This window comes from Schistocerca piceifrons, chromosome 9 (assembly GCF_021461385.2).
Source record: "Schistocerca piceifrons isolate TAMUIC-IGC-003096 chromosome 9, iqSchPice1.1, whole genome shotgun sequence".
Taxonomy (NCBI): domain Eukaryota; kingdom Metazoa; phylum Arthropoda; class Insecta; order Orthoptera; family Acrididae; genus Schistocerca; species Schistocerca piceifrons.
The window spans coordinates 16,244,871-16,270,004 of NC_060146.1; the positions used below are offsets into that span (position 1 = coordinate 16,244,871).

Consider the following 25,134-nt stretch of genomic DNA (forward strand, 5'->3'; position numbering starts at 1 on the left):
CGAATGGAAAAACTGGTAGAAGCGGACCTCGGGGAGGATCAGTTTGGATTCCGTAGAAATGTTGGAACACGTGAGGCAATACTAACCTTACGACTTATCTTAGAAGAAAGATTAAGAAAAGGCAAACCTACGTTTCTAGCATTTGTAGACTTAGAGAAAGCTTTTGGCAATGTTAACTGGAATACTCTCTTTCAAATTCTGAAGGTGGGAAGGGTAAAATACAGGGAGCGAAAGGCTATTTACAATTTGTACAGAAACCAGATGGCAGTTATAAGAGTCGAGGGGCATGAAAGGGAAGCAGTGGTTGGGAAAGGAGTGAGACAGGGTTGTAGCCTCTCCCCGATGTTATTCAATCTGTATATTGAGCAAGCAGTAAAGGAAAGAAAAGAAAAATTCGGAGTAGGTATTAAAATTCATGGAGAAGAAGTAAAAACTTTGAGGTTCGCCGATGACATTGTAATTCTGTCAGAGACAGCAAAGGACTTGGAAGAGCAGTTGAACGGAATGGACAGTGCCTTGAAAGGATGATATAAGATGAACATCAACAAAAGCAAAACGAGGATAACGGAATGTAGTCAAATTAAATCGGGTGATGCTGAGGGAATTAGATTAGGAAATGAGACACCTAAAGTAGTAAAGGAGTTTTGCTATTTAGGGAGTAAAATAACTGATGATGGTCGAAGTAGAGAGGATATAAAATGTAGACTGGCAATGGCAAGGAAATCGTTTCTGAAGAAGAGAAATTTACTAACATCGAGTATAGATTTAAGTGTCAGGAAGTCGTTTCTGAAAGTATTTGTATGGAGTGTAGCCATATATGGAAGTGAAACGTGGACGATAACTAGTTTGGACAAGAAGAGAATAGAAGCTTTCGAAATGTGGTGCTACAGAAGAATGCTGAAGATAAGGTGGGTAGATCACGTAACTAATGAGGAGGTATTGAATAGGATTGGGGAGAAGATAAGTTTGTGGCACAACTTGACTAGAAGAAGGGATCGGTTGGTAGGACACGTTTTGAGGCATCAAGGGATCACAAATTTAGCATTGGAGGGCAGCGTGGAGGGTAAAAATCGTTGAGGGAGACCAAGAGATGAATACACTAAGCAGATTCAGAAGGATGTAGGTTGCAGTAGGTACTGGGAGATGAAGAAGCTTGCACAAGATAGAGTAGCATGGAGAGCTGCATCAAACCAGTCTCAGGACTGAAGACGACAACAACAACAACAACTCCCTGTAAGAGCCGCTCGCCTGGCACCTCTGCAACTCCTCTTACACCTGTGGTGAGCGTGCGGCCTTCACAAAAGGGGTTACATCAGCAGACACCAGAATTTCAATCAAGTATGTTGGGTCGGCCAGTAGGTGGCAACGCGATCGTGTTCGATGCCATCGGTGCCGCGGACCTGTTTGCTTCCATGGACCACGTGTTCACGAATGGTTGGTATTTATTATTTATTGTTTTACTTAACCTGATACGATTAAGGAGGTCAGATCCTCTCTTACATCGGATCAGGGCTTCACATACAGGGGAACCATACCTAAGAGTGTACGGTTAAGGAATAACCGTAAATAGCTGGGTTATTGTCAATAGGAAAACAAAATCATTTTAGGTTTACGTTTATTAACAAAAAATTTACATGTTCGGGAAACTACAGCAGCAGAGAGGTAATACTATTATTGAATTTTTCAAAAATACAAAAAACGAGAAATGCGTACTCTTCCGTTCATCTGTGCTGAAGAGTACGCAACACGTACCCAAATAGTACGCATTTAGCATATGTTATAAATGAACGCAGTGTCACCCGCAAATAAAGAGCACTGTTCGTGCCACCAGCTCCTACGCTTAATGCACTGCTTCCAGTCCTCTGAAAACGTCAAAATCTTTGTTCTCTACTCACAGCTACCAGTCTTTTCCTTGACGCAGACTCCTTCGTACCAAGAGCAGTGGCAACCATTGTTTGTTTTGTCCATTTTAAATTCGTTGTCTGGCGTCATTCAGCTGTTCTTCAGTTTAGATGAATTTCTTGGCCGATTTTGGTACTTAATGTACAAATTTTGCAGCTCTGATCTAAAGAGAACGCATCCACCCTTTCGGGCGATCATATGGCGCGCTCTTTCGTACAGAATCAATGATTCCAAGCGAAGTCAAGAGGTGGCAGCACACGTCACGTTTTCAAAATATGTGGAGGCAAGCCAGTATCTCAAAATGCACTCAAGAATTACGGACTGTTGCTCGTATATTATGTGTATAACTTACGCAAAGAGTACGAGAACTACATCAAGAAAGCTTAAAAGTGATTCTTACTTGCTTCACAACACAGGATTTCTCCACACGACTCATACGAGGTTTTCTGACACCACACTGAACACAACTACGTCAGTGGCGAGCTGCTGAGTTTAGAAAATTGTCAGGAACACAAGTTGCGCTCTCTTTGGTACTGCGAGCTCTTTGGCACACTTACCCTACAGTATATATTACATCATAGTTACTCAAGAAATAACAAATGTAATATGGCAACTAGTACTAAAGTGATTTAAGTGCTTAGATGTATTGCTATGCGTAAATTGTACGGGCTATGAACTGTGAAAGTTAATAGTGGAATTACATGCACTAGTGCAGCTGCAGCCAGTAATAGTACTAATAATAATAATGGCAGTAATAGTGGCATTAATAACAATAGCTATGGAGGCAGATATGAGAAGAATTTATAAGTCTACAAAACAGATGTTTTCTGATATAGTGAGTTCTGGGAAAAGGAAATTGAAGGAGATTACACCAGCTAAGAATACTGCTACTGAGGAAGATCTAGTTGGAAAGAGAGATTTACAACGGTAACCAGTGCGACAGGGACAACAGTAATAATTATTGTTACTTTAGTAGAAATGCCATTACCTGTCTTTTGAAGCAAGAGGTGTTATTTACTTGTCTGATATTATGCGGGTGTCATTCCAGAGTCGGTTTTCTGCTACTGAGAAGGACTTCAAGAAGGTAGCTGAACAAAGGAGCGTATCAGAAAGGATTTTGCTCTGACGGGAACTGGTGTTTCTGCCGTATTGTTCAAACAAGAGCGTTAAGGTCGAGGAGGAATATGGGGCACAGCGTTCGTTGATAAGACAGTAGAGAAGATAGAGGTCATGGAAAGCTCTGCGCTTGTCTGTACACAGCGACGATACTTGTGCATATGATATTGATACGTGACTAAAGAGTCGAACATCACAGACATAACGAACAAAGACATTCATAACCAGTTCCAGCCACAGTGCTGAGAAAGATCTTGCAGGATAACATCGCTGTAATCAATAATTGGTTCAAATGGTTCAAATGGCTCTGAGCACTAAGGGATTTAACTTCTGAGGTCATCAGTCCCCTAGAACTTAGAACTACTTAATCCTAACTAACCTAAGGACATCACACACATCCATGCCCGACCGTAGCGGTCGCGCGGTTCTAGACTGTAGCGCCTAGAACAGCTCGGCCACTACGGCCGGCCAATAACTGGGAGTATAAGCGTTTGTACAAGTTTCTTTTTCAGATCAAGTAGGAAGAGCGTTTTGTATTTGTAGGGCACCGAGAGATGCTCTTCTAGCACAATACAGTTACGTGCTCAGTCCAACTTAGACTTTCATCTATTATTACTTGTACTAAGTGGAGCCTCTCCACCTCCACACTTGGATGATGAGCATACAAAGTTATCTGCTTTGGTTTGTAGCTGAAAAAAGTTCCGTTGAAAATGCAACAAACCATTTGTAACTTTCAGAAAAGTTTCATGAGTGGCGAATTTTGCTCACTAATATGTTGTGTAGACGCGACTGCGAGATAATTCTGAGACAGTGGTTTATTAAGTGAGGGACTGAGGACATGTAGGGTTAGTACCTTATAAAGAAAACCATCCTTTGTACAAAAATAAGCGTGTAATGTCTTCAGTTATGTCGTTCCAAAATATATAACATTTCGTGTTTCACCAGATATCGATTGCCCTAAAAAAATTACATCATTTCATGGAAAAAGTACATATTTAGTGGACTAGCACGCTAGATAATGAAGTTTCACATAATAACCATACGGAAAACCGCTCTCCTCTTTGCGTGCTATCATTTGCCACAATCTCGTTTCGATTTCTCATATCATTTATGAATGGATAGTTCATTCTAGATTTATAGCTGGAAATTGTGATCGCAAATTAGTGCACTACATTCGATCAGTTTTCTTGGGGGTGGTGACAGGCAGAGACCTCCACTGAAATTTAAAGAAAAATTCTGCATGTCAGCTAAATTTCCTAAGCAGCAACATGTTATGCAGTATGCGCCAAATACAGCATCATAGTGACTCCTGTTTTCCACTGTAAACGTTTTCGAATTTCGCGCAGTGTCTTACTTAAATGCAAATATCACAATAACTATGACCATTATCAAAATTACGGGCACGTCATCATGGAGCTGACATATAAGACTATTAGCAACGCAAAAATGAAATTTTTTACCGAATAGTTTTTGTAAAATCTTTTGAGAAATATTGCAGAACGTGAGCCTCGGTTCTGTCATTGTATTATACATACACTACTAGATTTGTTTTCCTATTTATGTCAATACGTTACATTTTTTTACATTCTGGATCTAATGCAGTCCCTGCACCAATCATCAATGCTCTGCCGGTCTTCCTGCAATTTGCTGCAGCCTTCTTGTGTTGTTACCTCTTCATAAACTCTGTCATTGGCGAGGGAGCCTCAGAAGACGCTTCCTACTAGATCATTTCTACATATTATAAACATGAAGGTCCTATAACATATATTACGTAATGAGTTCCTGACGACTTTTACTAGATCATTTATACACAGTGTAAACAATGGAGATCCTATAACATATACGAAGGTCATTCAATAATTAAAGGAACAAATTGGTCTGGGGAAAAAAAGTTAGTACGGCAAGTTTGGTACTTTTATGGCTTTAAGTTGGCATCAGTGGGATTAGTCCTAATCAGCTGATGTATCAACATTCTTTTGTTTATAGCCTAAAAATACATTTCAAGATGGCGAGTCCGCTTGGAACGTCCACATTAGCTGAACAACCTTCTGTTATTCGTTTTTTACATCCTGAAGGCGAGAAACCAGTGAATATATGCTGTTGAATGTCTACAAAGTTTATGGTGAAGGTTGTATAAATCGTGCAAATTTTTACAAGTGGGTAGAGCAGCTCAAAAATGGTCGTGACTGACGAACACCGTTCTGGCCGACCTGTTTCAGTTTCAACTCCCTCACTAGGAAGTCGAATTGATGACATTATTCCTGCCGACCGCCGTGTGACTGTGGAAATGATAGTTGATAAGCTTCAAGTTAGTACTGCTACAGTTTATAACACTATTTGTAACAAGCTGAAGTACCGCAAAACACGTGCAAGATGGGTCCCAAAGGAATTGACGCGGCTACACAGGGAAAGAAGGTTGAGAGAGGGCACAGAGCTAAAGAAACGTCATGGAAGAGAAGGTGAGCACTTACTCAATAAAGTCTTAACTTGTGATGAAACTTGGGTTCACTATTATGAACCAGAATCAAAAAGACAAAGTATGGAGTGGAAGCATACCTACTGACCTGTGAAGAAAAAAATCGGAACCTAAGCATCAGCAGGAACACTCACGCTGACGGTGTTTTGGGATGCAGAAGGGTCTGTTTTTGTGATTATCTCGAAGAGCAGCGTACAATGAACAGCTAACACCACTCAGATTTGCTTTTAAACAAAGTGAGAGAGAGACTTCGTGGATCTGAGAGGAGAGGTATAATTCTCCAGCAAGACAACGCACGTCCTCATATTGGCCAACTAACCCGCGAAACCATCGACAAAATGGGCTGGGAAGTACTGCCTCATCTCCCTTACAGATTTAAGTCTAGTGATTTCCATTTCTTTGGTACACTGAAGGGGGCATTACGTTTGAAGAGGTTCCAGGACAACGAGGACGTGCAAAACTTTGTGGGAAATTGGTTCAACCATCAATATAAACAGTTCTTTGCAGACGGAATAAAAAAGCTTGAAACCCGTTGTAACAAATGCATAAATGTTCAACGGGATTATGTTGAAAAGTAGGAGAAGTATTGTTTTGTAAAAATAAACGCATTTTTCTCCAGACCAATTTGTCTCTTAAATTATTGAATTACCCTCGTATTATATACACCAAATTTCGTCGGGAATCAGTGCACCTACCAGTAAAAACAGAATTAATAACCCTACAGCAGTTCAAGAGATTGGCATTCATATACAGGGTGGTCACAAACAGTTCGAAAAACTTGTGAGGGTGTCGCAGGGTAGGACGTGCGAGAAATAATTGCTGAGAAAAAATTCGATACACTGCGTCATTTCCGAGTTAAATAGTATTGCAGTCAGCCAGTCAAGCCGTTGAGTGTGTCAGTTCAAGCAGCATGTCAGAGAGGATGTCGCCAAAAATGTTCTTCATTTTCTTTCCTAAACATGATCAAGAGAGCAACACATAAATTGGCCACGGGATGGCAGCGAGGCTCGAACCAGAACAAAGTGCTGAGCAGTCTCTTTAGGTATCATCATCTATGCTGTGAGGACAATTGACGCTAATTGTATCTGGTGGGCCTCTTGAATCTGCGTGCACGACGGCCTGACTGTCTAACTTCAATGTTGATTAACCCGGAAATGGTGCAAGTTACCGAATTTTTTGTTAACAGTTATGTCTCAACACAACATGCTCAGCACCACTGCTACAAAATACTGAGACTATATTTGTACATGTGAAATATTTATGACACGTGAATGTGCAGGCAAAACCACGGGCAAAACGCTCCTTCTAAGCTCCTGGTTAGATTTCAACCAACACCAGTATAGACATAACTTACTATCTGGAAAGCCATACTGCAGCGGTAACAAACAGCAACTTCTTATTGTGGTTTGGGCGGTAATGAGGAGAGAGAAGTTGGGGAGGAAGTGATAAACAGAGAAGCGGAAAGGAGGATATGAAAACAGATATGGGGGAGGGTGAGATGGACAGAGAGAGGGGGAAAGGATATGGACAGAGAGAAGGGGGTAGGAGGAGATGGACAGAAATAGGGGGGAAGGCTATAGATGGGGGAGGAGATGGATGGGAGAGGAGGATATAGACCTGGATGGGGAGGAGGGGATGGACGGAGGGGGAAGGAGCAAGGGGACAGGGGGAGGGGGAGAACCAGATGGAAAGAGAGAGAGGAGGGGTTGAGTTTCAGCCGGACAGAAAGAGACAGGCTGAGATGGATAGAGAATGGCGTGGGTTGAAGCAGGTGGGCAGTGAGAGCGGGAGAAGGACACAGAGGAGGGAAAAGGATGTTGGCAGAGAGAGGGGAAAGGAGGAGCTGGACGCCTTTTTTTGTGACTCATCAGTCTTTTGAATGCCTTGATATGGCTCGCCATGAATTCCTCATCTGTGCCAACCCCTTCATCTCAGAATAGCACTTGCAACCTAAGTCCTCAATTATTTGCTGGATGTATTCCTAGCTCTATTTTCCTCTACAGGTTCTTCCATCTACAGCTCCATCTAGTATGATGGGAGTAACTTCCTGAGGTCTTAACTAATGCCATACTCTCCTGTCCATCCTTCTTGTCAGTGTTTCCCGTACTCTCCTTTCCTCACCGATTCTGTGTACAACCTTCTCATTCCTTACCTTATCAGTCCACCTAATTTTCATTATTAGTCTGCAGCACCAATTTCAAGTGCTTCAATTCTCTTCTGGTTTTCCCACAGTTCACGTTTCACTACCATACTATGCTGTGCTCTAAACGTGCATTGTCGGAAATTGATGGTGTTGGCAGAAGAGCCAACACCGTGTTACTAGAGGAGACCGAATTGCACGCGTTTTAGCTCACGCATGCTGGCGTGAGGAGGGAAGAACTATACTGACGTGAGGTCTGCAACATGACAAGGAATTAGAATTCAGAAAGCGGACGTAATTAGTTTGATACTTAACTTTAATCCATTAATGATGAACGTCGCTCTTGACGGAACATGATTCACAATATTATCTGTTCAGGATACGTAGTAACTGAATATGGCGCCTTGCTAGGTCGTAGCAAATGACGTAGCTGAAGGCTATACTAAACTATCGTCTCGGCAAATGAGAACGTAATTTGTCAGTGAACCCTCGCTAGCAAAGTCGGCTGTACAACTGGGGCGAATGCTAGGGAGCTTCTCTCGACTAGATCTGCCGTGTGGTGGCGCTCGGTCTGCAATCACTGACAGTGGCGACGCGTGGGTCCGACATATACTAACGGATCGCGGCCGATTTAAAGGCTACCACCTAGCAAGTGTGGTGTCTGGCGGTGACACCACAAAATTTCTTCTTCAGAGTAAGATCTTTGTTTGATACTAGTAGACTTCTATGGGCCAGGAATGCCCTTTTTGCTTGTGGTAACAGAATTCGAATAAATGGACATCTTGGCAACTCCGGCTGCTTCTGGTATTTCTTTAATAAGTCCTTGAGTTCAAGTGCATCTCGTGTGTCTGTCACGTCATGAACTGGAAATATAGTTACTTTTCAAAAGGAACTGCCTGCTGCCTGTGCCTCGATATTGGCCGGATGTTAAAACCTAATTTTGTACCCGTAGATGAGCGCTCACGCCGGAGGAAATGGAAGAGAAGGTGGGAGAATGAGCACGGCGTGCCAACGCTACGCGATCTGCGGTCTTGATTTTTAGCTCTAACAGTGTTCACGGAGGTTTCACGCGACGTATCATGTGTCACTGCTTGTAGCCACGATAGAAAACTTGTGATATTCAGATTATTTAGCGTTGCGAGAACACATTTTACGTTTACCAAGAATATTATTGTAAAATACCTTGCGCAGACGGCAGAGATTTGTGAAACAGCTCACCGGTGGGAACGGTGCGTGACATATTTTGATGAAGAATGAAACGTGGTGCTCACCTTTACCAGTGCAGCTGTCGGCGACTTCAATGGCAGCCGCCTTCTTCTGCGGTTGTTTGTCCAGTTCAGGACAGTGGTTGATGTGGTCCTTGAAAAGCTCCGCGTCGTACTGACCGTCAGAGTTGAGCTGAAAAGCGACACAATTTAAAGAATGTTGCAACTGTGGCAACGTAGCGTGTAGGAAAATCATAGAGACACTTGGAGAAAAGAGAACTGTATGTATGAATATTAAGAGCTCGGACGGCGAGCCTGTACTGAAGACAGAAGAGAAGGCTGGAAGGTGAAAAGGAAGACAGTATTATGAAAAGAGAAGAGGAAGAATTGAAGATGACGTGAGAGATACGATATTTCGAGAGACGAAGCAAGACCACTGGGGTAGACGACGTTTCCACAGAGTTACTAAGACCCATAGGTGAGTCAACCATGACAAAACTATTCCATTTTGTATGCAAAATATTTCAGAATGACGAAATACCCTCAGCCTTCCAGAACGAAGGTAGGCGCAGGAAGGAGTGAATATTACCGAACCATTAGTTTCATAGGTCACGGTTGGAAAATAGTAACACGAATTATTTACAGAAAATGAGAGAACTGGTAGAAGCCGACCTCGGGTAAGACCAGTTTGGGTTCCAGAGAAATATACACTACTGGCCATTAAAACTGCTACGCCAACAAGAAATGCAGATGATAAACGGGTATTCATTGGACAAACATACTATACTAAAACTGACATGTGATCACATTTTCACGCAATTTGGGTGCACAGATCCTGAGAAATCAGTACCCACAACAACCACCTCTGGCCGTAATAACGGCCTTGATACGCCTCGGCATTGAGTCAAGCAGAGCTTGGATGGCGTGTACAGGTACAGCTGCCCATGCAGCTTCAACACGATACTACTGTTCATCAACAGTAGTGACTGGCGTATTGTGACGAGCCAGTTGCTCGGCCACCATTGACGAGACGTTTTCAATTGGTGAGAGGTCTGGAGAATGTGCCGGCCAGGGCAGCAGTCGAATATTTTCCGTGTCCAGAAAAGCCCGTACAGGACCTGCAACATGCGGTCGTGTATTATTCTGCTGAAATGTAGGGTTTCGCAGGGATCGAATGAAGTGTAGAACCGCGGGTCGTAATACATCTGATATGTAACGTCCAGTGTTCAAAGTGCCGTCAATGCGAACAAGAGGTGACCGAGACGTGTAACCAATGGCACCCCAATACCATCACGCGGGTGATACGCCAGTATAGCGATGACGAATACATGCTTCCAATGTGCGTTCACCGCGATGTCGCCAAACACGAATGCGACCATCATGATGCTGTAAACAGAACCTGGATTCATCCGAAAAAATGACGTTTTGCCATTCGTGCACCCAGGTTCGTCGTTGAGTACACCAGATATTCACTGCTCAGAAGAAAGTAGTTAGAATAATGTGTGGGGTTCATAGTCGCACATCTTGTAGGCATCTGTTTAAAAGGTTAGGAATTCTTACAACTGCTTCAGAGCACATTTACACAGTAATGAAATTTTTTCTCAACAACAACGTGGACCAGTTTAAAATCAACAGCGACATTAATGATTACAATACCAGAAAAAATAAATACCTACACTATCCTTTACTTAACCTATCTTTGGCAGAAAGGGGTAAAATATGCTGCTATAAAACTTTTTGATAAATTACCAGATGAAATAAAATATCTGACAGACAGCAGTAATAGTTTCAAAAACAAATTGAAATCATACCTGCTTGACAACTCCTTCTATAGCATAGATGAGTTCTTGAATATGAGTAAATACATCTGGAGATATAATATATGCATTTTGTGCCATTTAAGGGTATGGGATAGATAATAGGAATATTTAGACATAACACTATAATGTAAATAAAAAAAGAAAAAAAGAAAAAAGTTGTTTCCTGTGCGCATTTCTTGTGCATTGGACACGTTCCACATCATAATGGCTGTCCGTGCTTTTGATCAATGGAACACGTAACTAACTAACTCGCATAACACTGGCGCTATGAGGATGCAAATCATGTTTGCTTTAAATATGCACTGTAATGATCGTGAGCGTTATTAACCCTTGAGATTGGGCATGGTGAGTTGTCGAAGCCTTTGAGGCGACAAAGATGCAATAGTCAACAGGTCACTGAGTTTGAACGAGGCCGTGTAGTAAGACTACAAGAAGCTGGGTGTTCATCCTGCGACACCGCAGAAAGATTTGGCGGAAGTGTATCCACTGTGCACGAGCCAGTGTGCGCCCGCAGGAAGACCGGGCACTGCCGGTGCCGGCGGCAGAGACCGCGGCGTGCAGCGTGCGGCTCTGGCGCGCCGTGCCGCCCGCGCACGAGCAGTCGGCGCCACACCAACACGATCGCTCTCACTCCTTTTTAAGATGAATTGGAAGGAGAATCAGCATCGGTCGTATTTTTTTTTGTTTTTGTTTTATTATCCGCAAAATCGATTTTCGGTCACTTAGTGACCATCCTAAGTGCTGTAATATACAATTTAAATTGGTAGGCACTGGTGTCAACAAGCTTAGATCGATCACATAAACTGAGCTCTAAGCTTGTTGACACCAGTGCCTACCAATTTAAATTGTATATTACAGCACTTAGGATGGTCACTAAGTGACCGAAAATCGATTTTGCGGATAATAAAACAAAAACAAAAAAAATACGACCAATGCTGATTCTCCTTCCAATTCTATCCACTATTTGATCGTGGTGCACAGAACACTCCACGGAGTCGCCAGTCAATCCTTTTTAAGAGACAGTCTTCGCTCCTTCCGTTCTGATCATGTAAGTGTAGAAAAGATTTGGAATGACTTCAAAGAGGTAGTATCGACAGCAACTGAGAGATGTACACCACGTAAATTAAAAAGTGATGGTACTGATCCCCCATGGTACACAAAACGAGTCAGATCCCTATTGCAGAAGCAACGAAAAAAGCAAGCAAAATTTAAAAGAACGCAAAATTCCCAAGACTGGCAAAGTTTTGCAGAAGTTCGAAATATAGTGCGCACTTCAATGCGAAATGCTTTTAATAATTTCCACAACAAAACTCTGTCTCGGAATCTGGCAGGAAACCCAAAGAGATTCTGGTCATACGAGGCCTGTTCAGAAAGTAAGCTCCGATTGATTGCCAAATTGAAACCACAGTGAACATCAGAAATGTTTTACTTCTAACAATTAACTACACCTTTCAGCTACTTCTCTACGTAGTCGCCGTTCTGACTTAGACTTTTGTCATAGCGTTGTACCAACTTTTCAATAGCCTCATCATAGAAGGCAGCCGCCAGTGCTTTCCCCCAATTCTCCACGCTGGCCTACACCTCGTTGTCTGTGTCAAAATGTTGTCTTCAAAGACAGCGGTTCATGTGACCACAGATGAAACTCAGGGGGAGACAATTGCGGACTGTATTGTGGGTAATCTAACATTTCCATTTGAAAACGATGCAGGAGCATCTCCATTGCCCCTGCAGAATGCGGCTGAGAATTGTCGTGAAGACGAAACAGCACGACAGGTATGTAATGTTAGCTGCATAGCTTCAGGCGAAATTTCTCACCAGGCCCTCGTACTTGGCGGGAGACACTATTTTCTAGACATCTTTACGCACTCACTGCGAGCTCAGAAATGAGAAGAGCGACGTGATGCTAACTGGGGTTATACTAGAGACACTACCCAAGACATCTGTGCAAAGCTTTATCGGATTTTCATAGTCGTTTCCATTTCGCGACCGATCGGAGCTTACTTTCTGAACGCCCCTCGTACATAAAGCACACCAGTGACAAGAAGCAATCAATACCTTGACTGTGCTATAGCAACGGTGAAGTCACTGATGACAGTGTCACTCAAGCACAGTTACTAAACACGGTCTTCCGAAACTCCTTCACCAAAGAAGAATAAGTAAATATTGCTGAATTCCAGTCAAGAACAACTGTCAAGACGAGAAACATAGAAATAGATATCCTCGGTGTAGCAAAGCTGCTTAAATCACTTAATAAAAGCAAGGCCTCCGATTCAGATTATATACCAGTCAGGTTCCTTTCCGAGTATGCTGATACAATAGCTCCATATTTATCAATTATATACAACCGCTCGCTCACAGAAAGATCAGTACCTAAAGACTGGAAAATTGCTTAAGTCGAACCAATATCCAAAAAGGGAAATAGGAGTAATCTGCTGAATTACGGGCCAATATCACCAACGTCGATTTGCTGTAGAGTTTTGGAATGTATACTGTATTCGAACATTATGAATTACCTCGAAGAAAACGATTTATTGACACATAGTCAGCATGAATTCAGAAAATACCGTTCTTGTGAAACACAACTAGCTCTTTATACTCATAAAGTAATGAGTGCTATTGACAGGGGATGTCAGATTGATTCCGTATTTTTAGTTTTCCGGAAGGCTTTCGACACCGTTCCACACAAGCGTGTTCTAACCAAACTGCGACTGTATTCGTGATTTCCTGCCAGAAAGGTCACAGTTCGTAGTAACAGACGGAAAATCATCGAGTAAAACAGAAGTACTCATAATACCCGGCGTTTCCCAAGGAAGTGTTATAGGCCCTCTATTGTTCCTGACCCATACTAATGATATAGGAGACAATCTGAGTAACCGTCATAGATTGTTTGCAGATGATGTTCTCAATTGCTGTCTTCTAAAGTCATGAGATGACCAAAAGAAATTGCAAAATGATTTAGATGAGATAGCTGTATGGTGCGAAAAGTGGCAGTTGGCCCTGAATAAAGAAAAGTGTTAAGTTATTCACATGAGTGCCAAAAGAAATCCGCTAAATTTCTATTACGCGATAGGTCACACAAATTTGAAGGCTGTAAATGCAACTAAATACTTAGGGATACAATTATAAATAACTTAAATTGGAAGGATCACATAGATAACGTTGTGGGCAGAGTAAACCAAAGACTACGATTCATTGGCAGAACACTTAGAAGTTGCAATATGTCTACCAAAGAGACTGCTTACACCACGCTTGTCCACCCTACTGTGGAGTATTGCTGTACGGTGTGGGATCCGCATCAGGTGGGACTGATGGATGACATCGAAAAAGTACAAAGAAGAGCAGCTCGTTTTGTATTATCGTGAAATAGGGGAGATAGTGCCACGACATGATACGTGAATTGGAGTGGCAAAAATTAAAACAAAGGCGTATTTCGTTGCGACGGGATCTTCTCATGAAATTTCAACCACAAGTTTCCTCCTCCGATTGCGAACCCGTTCTGTTGGCACCCACCTACATAGGGAGAAATGATGTTCAAGATAAAATAAGAGAAATCAGGGCTCGCACAGGAAAATTTAAGTGCTCACTTTTCCTGCGCGCCGTTCGAGAGTGGAACGGTACAGAAACAGTTTGAAGGTGGTACATTGAATCCTCTGCCAGGCACTTTACTGTGAGTGGCAGAGTAATCACGTGGATGTTCAAATGTGTGTGAAACCTTATGGGACTTAACTGATAAGGTCACCAGTCCCTGAGCTTACACACTACTTAACCTAAATTATCCTAAGGACAAACACTCACACCCATGCCCGAGGGAGGACTCGAACCTCCGCCGGGACCAGCCGCACAGTTCAGGACTGCAGCGCCCAAGATCGCTCGGTCACGTGGATGTACGAGGGTTATTCGGAAAGTAAGGAACGATCGGCGGCAAAATGGAAAATACAGTGAAAATCTAATGAAGCTTTGCACAGGTGCGTTGGGCACTGTGTTTAGTACGCTCGTCGATCGCATCATGTCGCTCTTTTCAGTTCTGAGCTCTCAGTGAGAACGTAAAGACGGCTGGAAATTAGCGTCTCCCACCAGGCATGAGGGCCTGGCGAAAGATTTCGCCTGAAGCTATGCAATCCACATAATGCGGTTCATTCTAAACGACAATTCTCGGCTTGGCCGCACTCTGCAGGGGCAATGAAGATGCTCTCGCCGCGTTTTCGACGGTAAGTGTTCGATCACCCACAATACAGCCCGTATTGGCTACCCCTGAGGATCATCTCTGCTCAAGTGAACCGCTGGCTTTGAAGATAATATACTGACACAGACAACGAGCTGCAGTCCAGAGCAGAAAATTGTGAAAAGCACTGGCGGCTGTCTTATATAACGATGGAATTGAAAAGTTGTTACAACGCTACCACAGATGTCTAAGTCTGAGCGGCGACTGTGTACAGAAGTAGCTGGAAGGTGTAGCTAGCCGTTGCGAATAAAACAGTTTTGATTTTCACTGTGGTTTCCATTTCACGGCCTATCGTTCCTTACTTTCCGAATAGCCCTCGTAGATGTAGATATAGATGAGCTGTCACAGATCGGTTATTTGAAGGACAGCTTTGACCCAGACGCCCTGTAGTCTGCACTCCTGACGCCAAACCACCACCGATAGCAACTTCAGTGGTGTCAGGTGGGAGCTCGTTGGAGGGCAGGGTGGAGGTGTGTTGTGTTCCCTATAAAAGCTAATTCTGCCTCTGCGTCAGTAATGGCCGTGTGTTGGTCAGAATGGCGCCAGTTGGGGGCCTGCAGCCAATATGTCTATGAACTGGACACACAGGACCTACAACTGTAGTTATGGTCTGGGGTGCAATTTCGTATGACAGCAGGAGCACTCTCATGGCTATCCTACGCACCCTGACTACAAAATTATACATCTCGTTCACATACTACTGTTGCAACATCTACATCATAGTGAGATTTTCACTCTGCAGCGGAGTGTGCGCTGATATGAAACTTCCTGGCAGATTAAAACTGTGTGCCCGACCGAGACTCGAACTCGGGACCTTTGCCTTTCGCGGGCAAGTGCTCTACCATCTGAGATACCGTCTCCGCAATATCCTTTCTTTCAGGAGTGCTAGTTTTGCAAGGTTCGCAGGAGAGCTTCGGCAAAGTTTGGAAGGTAGGAGACGAGGTACTGGCAGAAGTGAAGCTGTGAGTACCGGGCGTGAGTCGTGCTTCGGTAGCTCAGATGGTAGAGCACTTGCCCGGGAAAGGCAAAGGCCCCGAGTTCGAGTCTCGGTCCGGCACACAGTTTTAATCTGCCAGGAAGTTTCATCTACATCATACTCCGCAACCTACTTAATGGTGTGTGACGGAGGGTACTTCTTGTGCCAATAACCCAGCCCTCGAACCCTAATCCACTCGCGAATAGTGAGTGGGAAGAATGATTGTTGGTAAGCTTCTGTGTTGGCTCCACTTTTTCGTATTTTCTCCTCGTGATCATTACGCGAGAAGTATGTAGGGGAAGTAGTACGTTTTCCGACTCTTCCCTTAAAGTGCTCTCTTGAAATCTCTCTCTCTTTCCAAGAATTTATACCGACTTGCGGGGTCTGCTGGTTAATCAGACGTGGCATGTTAATTTTTAAGGGGTGGCCAGATGCCCTTTTGTTGCCACCCCATACCCCCCGGGAAGGAATTAGTGTACCCCATCTGTCGGCGTCTAGTGTAATCAATGTTCAGATGTCTGCGAGCCGTGTAACTGAGGCAGACGTGGGGCCCAGCACAGTATTCACCTATCGGGGTGCAGAAAACCGCCTAAAAACCACATTCAGGCTGATCGGCACACTGGCCCTCGTCGTTAATCCGCCAGGCAGATTCGAAGCGGGGCCGGCGTGTCTACCCGAGTCCAGGAAGCAGCGCGTTAGTGCTCTCAGCTACCCTGGCGGCTAAAGTGCTCTCTTGAAATGTCGATACTAAATCTCTCTGTGATGCACAACGCCGCTCTTGTAACGTCTGCCATTGAAATTTATTGAGCATCTTCGTAATGATCACGTGAGGAAAAGTGCCGCGCTTCGTTGGATCTTCTCTATCTCTTCTATCAGTCCCGTCTGGTAGGTATCATAGATATATGAACAAAAGAGTCAGTCGAACAATCGCCTTATAAGCCATTAACTTCGTGGATGAGTTACATTTCCTTAAGATTCTTCCTATGAATCTGAGTCTGGCATCTGCTTTCCCACTATTTGTTTTATATGGTCATTCCACTGAAGGTCGCTCCAAATAGTTACTCCTAGATGTTTTACGATTAACTCTTTCCGAAGGGAGTGAGACAGGGTTGTACCCCTTCCCCGATATTATTCAATCTGTATATTGAGCAAGCAGTGAAGGAAACAAAAGAAAAATTCGGAGTAGGTATTAAAATCCATGGAGAAGAAATAAAAACTTTGAGGTTTGACGATGACATTGTAATTCTGTCAGAGACAGCATAGGACTTGGAAGAGCAGTTGAACGGAATGGATAGTGTCTCGGAAGGAGGATATAAGATGAACATCAACATAAGCAAAACGAGGATAATGGAATGTAGTCGAATTAAGTCCGATGATGCTGAGGGAATCAGATTAGAAAATGAGACACTTAAGGTAGTGAAGGAGCTTTGCTATTTGGGGAGCAAAATAACTGATGATGGTCGAAGTAGAGAGGATATAAAATGTAGACTGGCAATGGCAAGGAAAGCGTTTCTGAAGAAGAGAAATTTGTTAACATCGAGTATAGATTTAAGTGTCAGGAAGTCATTTCTGAAAGTATTTCTATGGAGTGTATCCATGTATGAAAGTGAAACATGGACGATTAATAGTTTGGACAAGAAAAGAATAGAAGCTTTCGAAATGTGGTGCTACAGAAGAATGCTGAAGATTAGATGGGAAGATCACGTAACTAATGAGAAGGTATTGAATAGGATTGGGGAGAACAGAAGTTTGTGGCACAACTTGACTAGAAGAAGGGATTGGTTGGTAGGACATGTTCTGAGGCATCAAGGAATCACCAATTTAGTATTGGAGGGCAGCGTGAAGGGTAAAAATCGTAGAGGGAGACAAAGAGATGAATACACTAAGCAGATTCAGAATGATGTAGGTTGCAGTAGGTACTGGGAGATGAAGAAGCTTGCACAGGATAGAGTAGCATGGAGAGCTGCATCAAACCAGTCTCAGGACTGAAGACCACAACAACAACAACAACAACAACTCTTTCCAAGGGTTTGTGGCCCGCTCGATCGCCAGATCTGTCCAATCGAGCACGTATGGGACATTGTCGGACTACAACTCCAGCGTCATCGACAGCCAGCATTAACCGTCTCTGTACTGGCCGACCAAACGCAACAGGCATGGGACTCCAACCCTCAGACTGACATCTGGCACCTGTATAGTACAATGTATGCACGTTGGCATGCTTACATTCAACATTCTGGATGCTAGACCGGTCATTAATGTACCAACATTTCACAAGTGCAATAGCTTACCTCGTACTAACACTAACCTGTGATCTTGCAATATGTTACCTGGACAAATGTATTCCCCAAATTTCATTACTCTAATTTTTTTCCGTCAGCGTATGAAAATATAATTTATCTTCTGATTACAGACTCAGTAATACTCTGAGAGATAAAGCAGACGCAACGTATAGCGGCGTACAAAGTGCGGAAGTCGCTTCACTGTCTTCCGTTAAATGAGCGTTTTTTTCCGTTTACTCATCGCATATTCTGGAGATATTCGGACGGAGTGCATTAGTCGGAAACACCAACTTACTCGTCAGTTAGCTGCGTCCGCTTGCGAGGTCTGTATGCTGCTGCTGTTGTTGTTGTCGGACTCAGTCTGAAACGTCGTTTGATGCAGCTCTCCATACTAGCCTGTCTCGTGTAAGTATCTTCGTCTCCACATATCTACAGATGTTTGCTGTATTCAAGCTTCGATTTACCTCTTCGAATCCCTTCCCCCCTTCCCTCCGCCCCCTCCCCCCACACACCCCCGGCCTCATACCTCCCCCATTCACAAATTTATTATTGTTGGTGCCTCAGGAAGCGTTCTACAAACCAGACCTCAATTTCAGTCAAGTTGTCCCATAAATTTCTTTCCTCCCCATTTAGATTCAATAACGCAACCCATCTACTGATCATATCTTAAGCATTCTTCTGTCGCATCACATTTTGAAAAGTTGCTATTCTATTCTTACCTGTTCATCGATGACATACGACCTTGATATAAAGGTTCACTCCAACCAAATACTTTCAGAAAAGACTTCGCACCACTTAAATTTATCTTCTGTGTTAAAAAATTTCTCTTTCCTTGAAATACTTCCCTTGCTATCGACAATGTCATATGTTGTGTCCTTTCTACTTCGGCCGGCCTCAGTTATCTTGCTGCCTAAGTAGCAAAATTCATAAACTACTTTTGGTCTTTGATTTCCTAATCTAATTCAACCAGCATTGCTGGATTCAACTCGTCTACCCCCGTTTTACATTTATTGATGTTCCTCTTAGAACCACTATGCCAGACACCTGCTGGAGTCAGCTAATCTTCCAAGTCCTTTTTCGTCTCAGACAGAACTGCAGTGTCATCGTCAGCCTCGAAGTTTTTATACCTTCTTCCAGAAATTTTATTCCTTTTTACGAATTTCCTGTTAGTTTCCCTTATTGCTTGCTCAGTGTACAGATATGCTGCAGCTACACCTCATTCCCATCTCAACTACCGATTCCTCCTGATCTCTTTCGGCGCTTATAACAGCCGTTTGATATCTGTGGAACGTGTAGACAACTTTTCTATCCCTTTATTTTATTATCTCTGCTACGGTGAGAATATCAAAGAATGTATTCCAGTCAATGCAGTCAAATTCTTTGTCTAACAAAGGACTGGGAGCCCTATGTGTACCGTAGGTCACGTGGGGACCGAGGCTCTGCCTGTCTCACATTTGCTCGGTCTGCCGACCCGTCCGCTGAGCTGGTCTGTCCGTGAGTGGGCGATGAGCGCGTTGAGGGATCCAGGGTCCAGGTCTGTCGTTTCAACTGGAGGTGCAGATCTAGTGGCTTTCTGCACAAAAAGAGGCACTGTAGCGGTCTATCGTGAGAAGCCCTCAAAAATTAATAGGAATGACAGAAGAGAGGGCTAAACATTCTCAATATCAATTATGCAATTGCATAATCGACAGTACCTCTAATCTGCTATGAAACGACATTTCAACTTCATGCAGAACGTGTTTAAAGATTTAGTTGATAATGAAAGAGTACAAAATTACAACGATCGACAGATGGGGCTCGTCGAGAAGCACTTTGCACTAAATGTGCAGGCATGGAGAATGTGCAGGAATTGATAGTACGAATAATAACGTGAAACTTCCTGGCAGATCAAAACTGTGTGCCCGACCGAGAGAGAGCTTCTGTAAAGTTTGGAAGGTAGGAGACGAGATGCTGCCAGAAGTAGAGCTGTGAGGACCGGCCGTGAGTCGTGCTTCGGTAGCTCAGATGGTAGAGCACTTGCCCGCGAAAGGCAAAGGTCCCGAGTTCGAGTCTCGGTCGGGCACACAGTTTTAATCTGCCAGGAAGTTTTATATCAGCGCACACTCCTCTGCAGAGTGAAAATCTCATTCTGGAATAACGTGGATTCGCAAGCATTATCCTACTGCCACTTGTAACGGAACCAAACTTTTGAGTTTGAAATTTTGACTATGTATACGAGGCCTGCCTAAAAAGTATCCGACCTTTGATATTCCCGCGCAAAATAAAGACGATAGCGCTGCGCCACTGTACACAGTAAAGGAAGAGAGACCTTTGTGCGCATGCATGAATTTTGTCGTCGCCTTCCAGCGCGTCCGTCACTGCCTGTCGGTCGCTGCGTGGGGTGCTACACAACGCGTTCGTCGGATTACCGATTCCTTCAAGATGACTGAACGTGTTGAGCAAAGGTACTGAATCACATTTTGCCAGAAGTTTGGTGATTCTCAAAGCGAAACAATTCGTAAGATTCAGCAGGTGTTTGGAGAAGATGCGATGGGTGTAACAGAAATTAATGTGTGGTTCAACTGTTTCGAAAATGGCCCCATATCAGCGGAAAGTAACCAGCGTTATGGGGGGCCCAAACTGCTCAGAGTGCAGCTGTTGTTGAGAGGGTGCAAAATTTGGTACTGGCAGATCGTCGTTTGACCATATGGGAGATTGCCCGAGAGGTTGGAGTGAGTAAAGATTCTGCACATGCAATTTTGCGTGATGATTTGAACATGCACCGAGTGGCTGAAAAATTCGTGCCCAGGTTGTTATCGCCGAAACAAAAAGACCTCCGTTTTGACGTTGCACATGACCTTCTGGACACCACGAACACTGATCCTGGGTTTCTGAACACCGTAGTAACTGGAGATGAGTCACGGGTGTACGGGTACGACTCAGAAACAAAGAGACAGTCGTCGCAATGGAAACAGCCCAAGTCTCCAAGGCCGAAGAAAGTGTAGCAGGTGCGAAGCAAACTCAAGGTGATGCTGACTGTCTTCTTTGACGTCTGTGGAATTGTGCATCACGAATACTCACCGTAAGGACGAACAGTGACAAAGGACTACTAACAAGATGTTCTCCGGCGACTCCGTGACGCAGTTCGGCGCAAAAGACGAGGCACGTGGACGGCGAAAAACTGGCAACTGCAGCAGGACAACGCCCCCGCACATTCATAGCACTTGATCCAAAATTTATTGGCCAAACATGGAATTACAGCCGTTCACCAACCTCCCTACTCTCCAGACATGGCTTCTTGCAACTTATGGTTGTTTCCAAAATTGAAGACGCTACTGAAAGGATCCCGTTTTGAAAGCACAGAAGAGAGAATGCGAAACATGATGACGGAGCTGAACACCACTCCAAAAGAAGACTTTGTAATATTATTGGGATTTCCGTCGTATGAAAGTTGTGAGTACCCTTGGAAAGGCATTCATCTATCTGTATATTAAATGATCAACTAATGAGATGAGGCCTATTCTTTGAAAGACATTTGTTTTTTATAAAAAAAATGGTTAAAATGGCTCTGAGCACTATGGGACTTAACATCTGTGGTCATCAGTCCCCTAGAACTTAGAACTACTTAAACCTAACTAACCTAAGGACATCACACACATCCATGCCCGAGGCAGGATTCGAACCTGCGACCGTAGCAGTCGCGCGGTTCCGGACTGTCAGTTTAGTGTTGATCAGAATAGGTAAAGAGCAAAATGTCTGAGTACGTTCAGTTCTGCTCAGCTGTTTGCAAATCAAATAATGTAAGAGATTTATCAGCACAGTAATTCAATAATTTTTCTAAGGGGACGTTTCAAGATTTTATGGTACTTCTGCTTGTAATGTGAAAGCGTAAAGAAGGTCGTCTTTAAGCCATAAAAGTGAGCGGTCTTGCCAGCGTGCAGACAACATTATTAATTAATAAAATTCGAGTAATTTATGTTCGAAACTGTAAACCGGCGAGTTATTGTTGTGAAGGTGTTGAACGGTGCAAGAATTGTCTTGAAGCAAGGAGAAAAGTAATGACTGTAATTTGTGACAAAAACGTGAACCAAGGAGCTAGCACAGGACAGGCTGAAATCTGATCGCACCATACAGTTAGAGAAGTATTTATTTAAGTTATGCTGTTTATAAATAAGCCCTAATTGCTTGTGAGAATTGTTTGAATATATTTAGTGTTTACCAGATTTCTTATTCTATTCTTTTCCTTTATTTTTTTTACCTCCCTGTCATATTATTTTTATAAATGTCAAACAGCCTTTACTACAGCAGGGAATACTGCAGCTTCCTGGTCGGAGACAGAAGGCCGCTCCTTGTCTTCTATACAACTCATTCATTAATGATGTCATGTGCAAATGCAATTTTTATTGTTCATTGTTAAAGATCCCTTAGGTAATTATAAAATTCACACTGAATACGTAAAGAAATCCGGGTTGTTCTTTTCCGAATAATAGAAGCCTTTGCGTAGTCAAAAAACAAGCCTCCTTCTGACAACGATCAGGAGCCGACCAGAAGACGGACGTCTTCGACCGCTTTCGTGTTTCTGTGGCAAAGCTGTGCTAAACTTTCATACTAGAACTTCCAGAGGTGTTTCCCGCAGTGGAAGGATCGGTGACCTAATTGTGTGTGCAAGCAAAAGGGGCCTACTTTGAAGGGGATTAAGGGTCCCAGCCCCGCCAGGTATTCGAAATATTTTTTCTGGCCAAAGGTTGGACACTTTTTAGACAGGACTCGTATTACTGCAAAGTACGTTGCTTAATGTCTGGAACGATTTTTTTATTTAATATCCGCTATTGTCGATTTTATGAAGGAAAATCGAGTCATCATCATCAGTTATCTGCTATATTAACAGGTCCTTTGCCTCTCCATTTTCTGCGATCCATTGCTTCCTTCTTAAGGCTGCTGTATGTTGTACCGTCCATCATGTCATTCAGTATCTGGAATCTCTTCCTTCCTCACTTCCTTTTCCCTTCTACATAACCTTCTAAAACTGTTTTTATCAGTCCGTCATTCTTTCTTAATATATGCCCAATCCAATTTCTTTTTCTTCTCTTTATTACATCTAGTAACTGTCTTTTCTCTCCCACTCTTCTCAGTACCTCTTCATTTTTTACTCTGTCTATCCAGTTTATTCTTTCCATCTTCCGCCATGTCCAGATCTCAAAAGCCTCCAGCCTTTCTCTGTCTTTTTTCCTCATAGTCCGTGTTTCAGCGCCATATAGAAGAACACTCCATACAAAACATTTTATGAGTCTCTTTCTGAGTTCTCTGTCCAGACCGCTGCAGAAGATTCTCCTTTTCTTATAAAACGCCTCTTTTGCCATTGCTATCCTTGTTTTAATTTCTGTGGTGCACTTCCAGTCGGTGTCTATCCTGCTTCCAAGATACTTAAAATCGAATACAGAATCGAGTACAGGAACGAAAATTAGAAAATCCGTAATGCGTTGCACCCCTTGCATCTTGAGTGGACCAGACTGTCTACTGTCCACAGTAAGACACTGCAAGACGAGAACCACTGATCTGATGGGGATTTATTTAAAAAGAAAATCACATTATAGAAAGCCGCGCGGGGTGGCCGTGTGATTTGAGGCGCCATGTCACGGATTGCGCGATCCCTCCCACCGTAGGTTGGAATCCTCCCTCGGGCATGGGAGTGTGTGTTGTTCTTAGCACAGGTTAGTTTAACTTACTTTACGTAGTGTGTAAGTGTAGGGACCGATGACCTCAGCAGTTTGGTCCCTCAGGAATTCACACACATTTGAACGTAGTAGAAGGGACAAATTGTGAGGAAGAACACAGTCTAGTTGCCCAAGCTCACTATTGTTAAAGAAAACGGGAAGTCCTAAGAATTCATTGTGGCCTTGAAAGAATCACAAGGATAGTTTTCTAAACGTTTTGTAGAAGCTGCTAATTTCAAATCTGTTTTCAGGCTGTTTTCAAGACTATTTGCTGATTCAGTTCAAAGTGCCACTGTGCGTATTCAGATGGAACTGACTGATCTGCTTTGTACTTCCCATCTTACAGACAAATTCTTTCACGTTAAAACTGTAGTTCTCCTCAGGTAGTGTTTCCACGTCTCCATAATGTGCTTGCAAAAGTGCTGAAATATTTCGATGAACATATATGTGTGAAAGGCCTTTATACAGTTTTCAAATGCCAGCGCACAGCAATCGGTCGTCCTTTTCTTTCAGATTCTGTTAGGCAAATCTAGATTTCGGCTAGTGCCTAGCCATTATAAAAGGACTATTTCATAGTATCAAGGCATGTCCTACTACGTCAGTCTCCTGTTGTTCGGGCTCCTGTCACAGTTCGTTCAAGACTACAAATCTAGATTTGCATAATAAAACCTGAAAGAAAAGGACAACTGATTGCTGTGTTATAACATTTGAAAGTCATATCACAGCCGTTGTTTGCACCCACATTCCTAATGGAAGGTAACCTTTTTACGATTATAAAACTAAACAATTTACGATTACGTAACAACGTGGATACGAAAATCTGTGAAATTTCCCGCATCCGTCGGTAAATTTACATGAGATAAAAATTACAATGTCTTAAGTGCGCCAAAAATAATTAAATGATACTGAAAATTTGTTTCGTTTGTGATCTATGTTGTTGGGAAATATGAAAGCGAGTTGTCTGCAGCGTGACTGCATTGCCACCTAAGTACGTCGCATTGGCAGTTCACCCCTCCTCCCACTCAAACAGTATGGCGTGGCAGTGAAGTGTGCAGCCAGATTGAGTGCTACTGCATGAGAGTTAGGGCACAGTCCGTGAACCGAATTCTTGGTCGCCCCCTGTCTAATAGAGGCTACAAACTTAAGTTTATCTTTCCTTCAATCTATCGTCTGAGATATGATGTAGGATTAGTGTTCTCTCTCATGTTCCCACATTTCACTGAGACCTAACCTGATCTTGCTCGAGGTAATTTTTTATCATTTCTTCCAATTTTATGTAAATAATTTGTGCTAATAGTTTTA

At 43.1% G+C, this 25,134-nt stretch overlaps 1 protein-coding gene across 1 annotated transcript in view; it reads right to left on the reverse strand.

Moving 5' to 3' along the window:
• The window catches only part of LOC124717339, an 86,573-nt gene that overhangs the window by 12,286 nt on the left and 49,153 nt on the right, over positions 1-25,134 (reverse strand). The window contains exon 5 of the mRNA XM_047244169.1: positions 8,906-9,032. Coding sequence (XP_047100125.1) covers positions 8,906-9,032 — 127 coding nt within the window. The remainder of the gene's footprint in view (positions 1-8,905; positions 9,033-25,134) is intronic.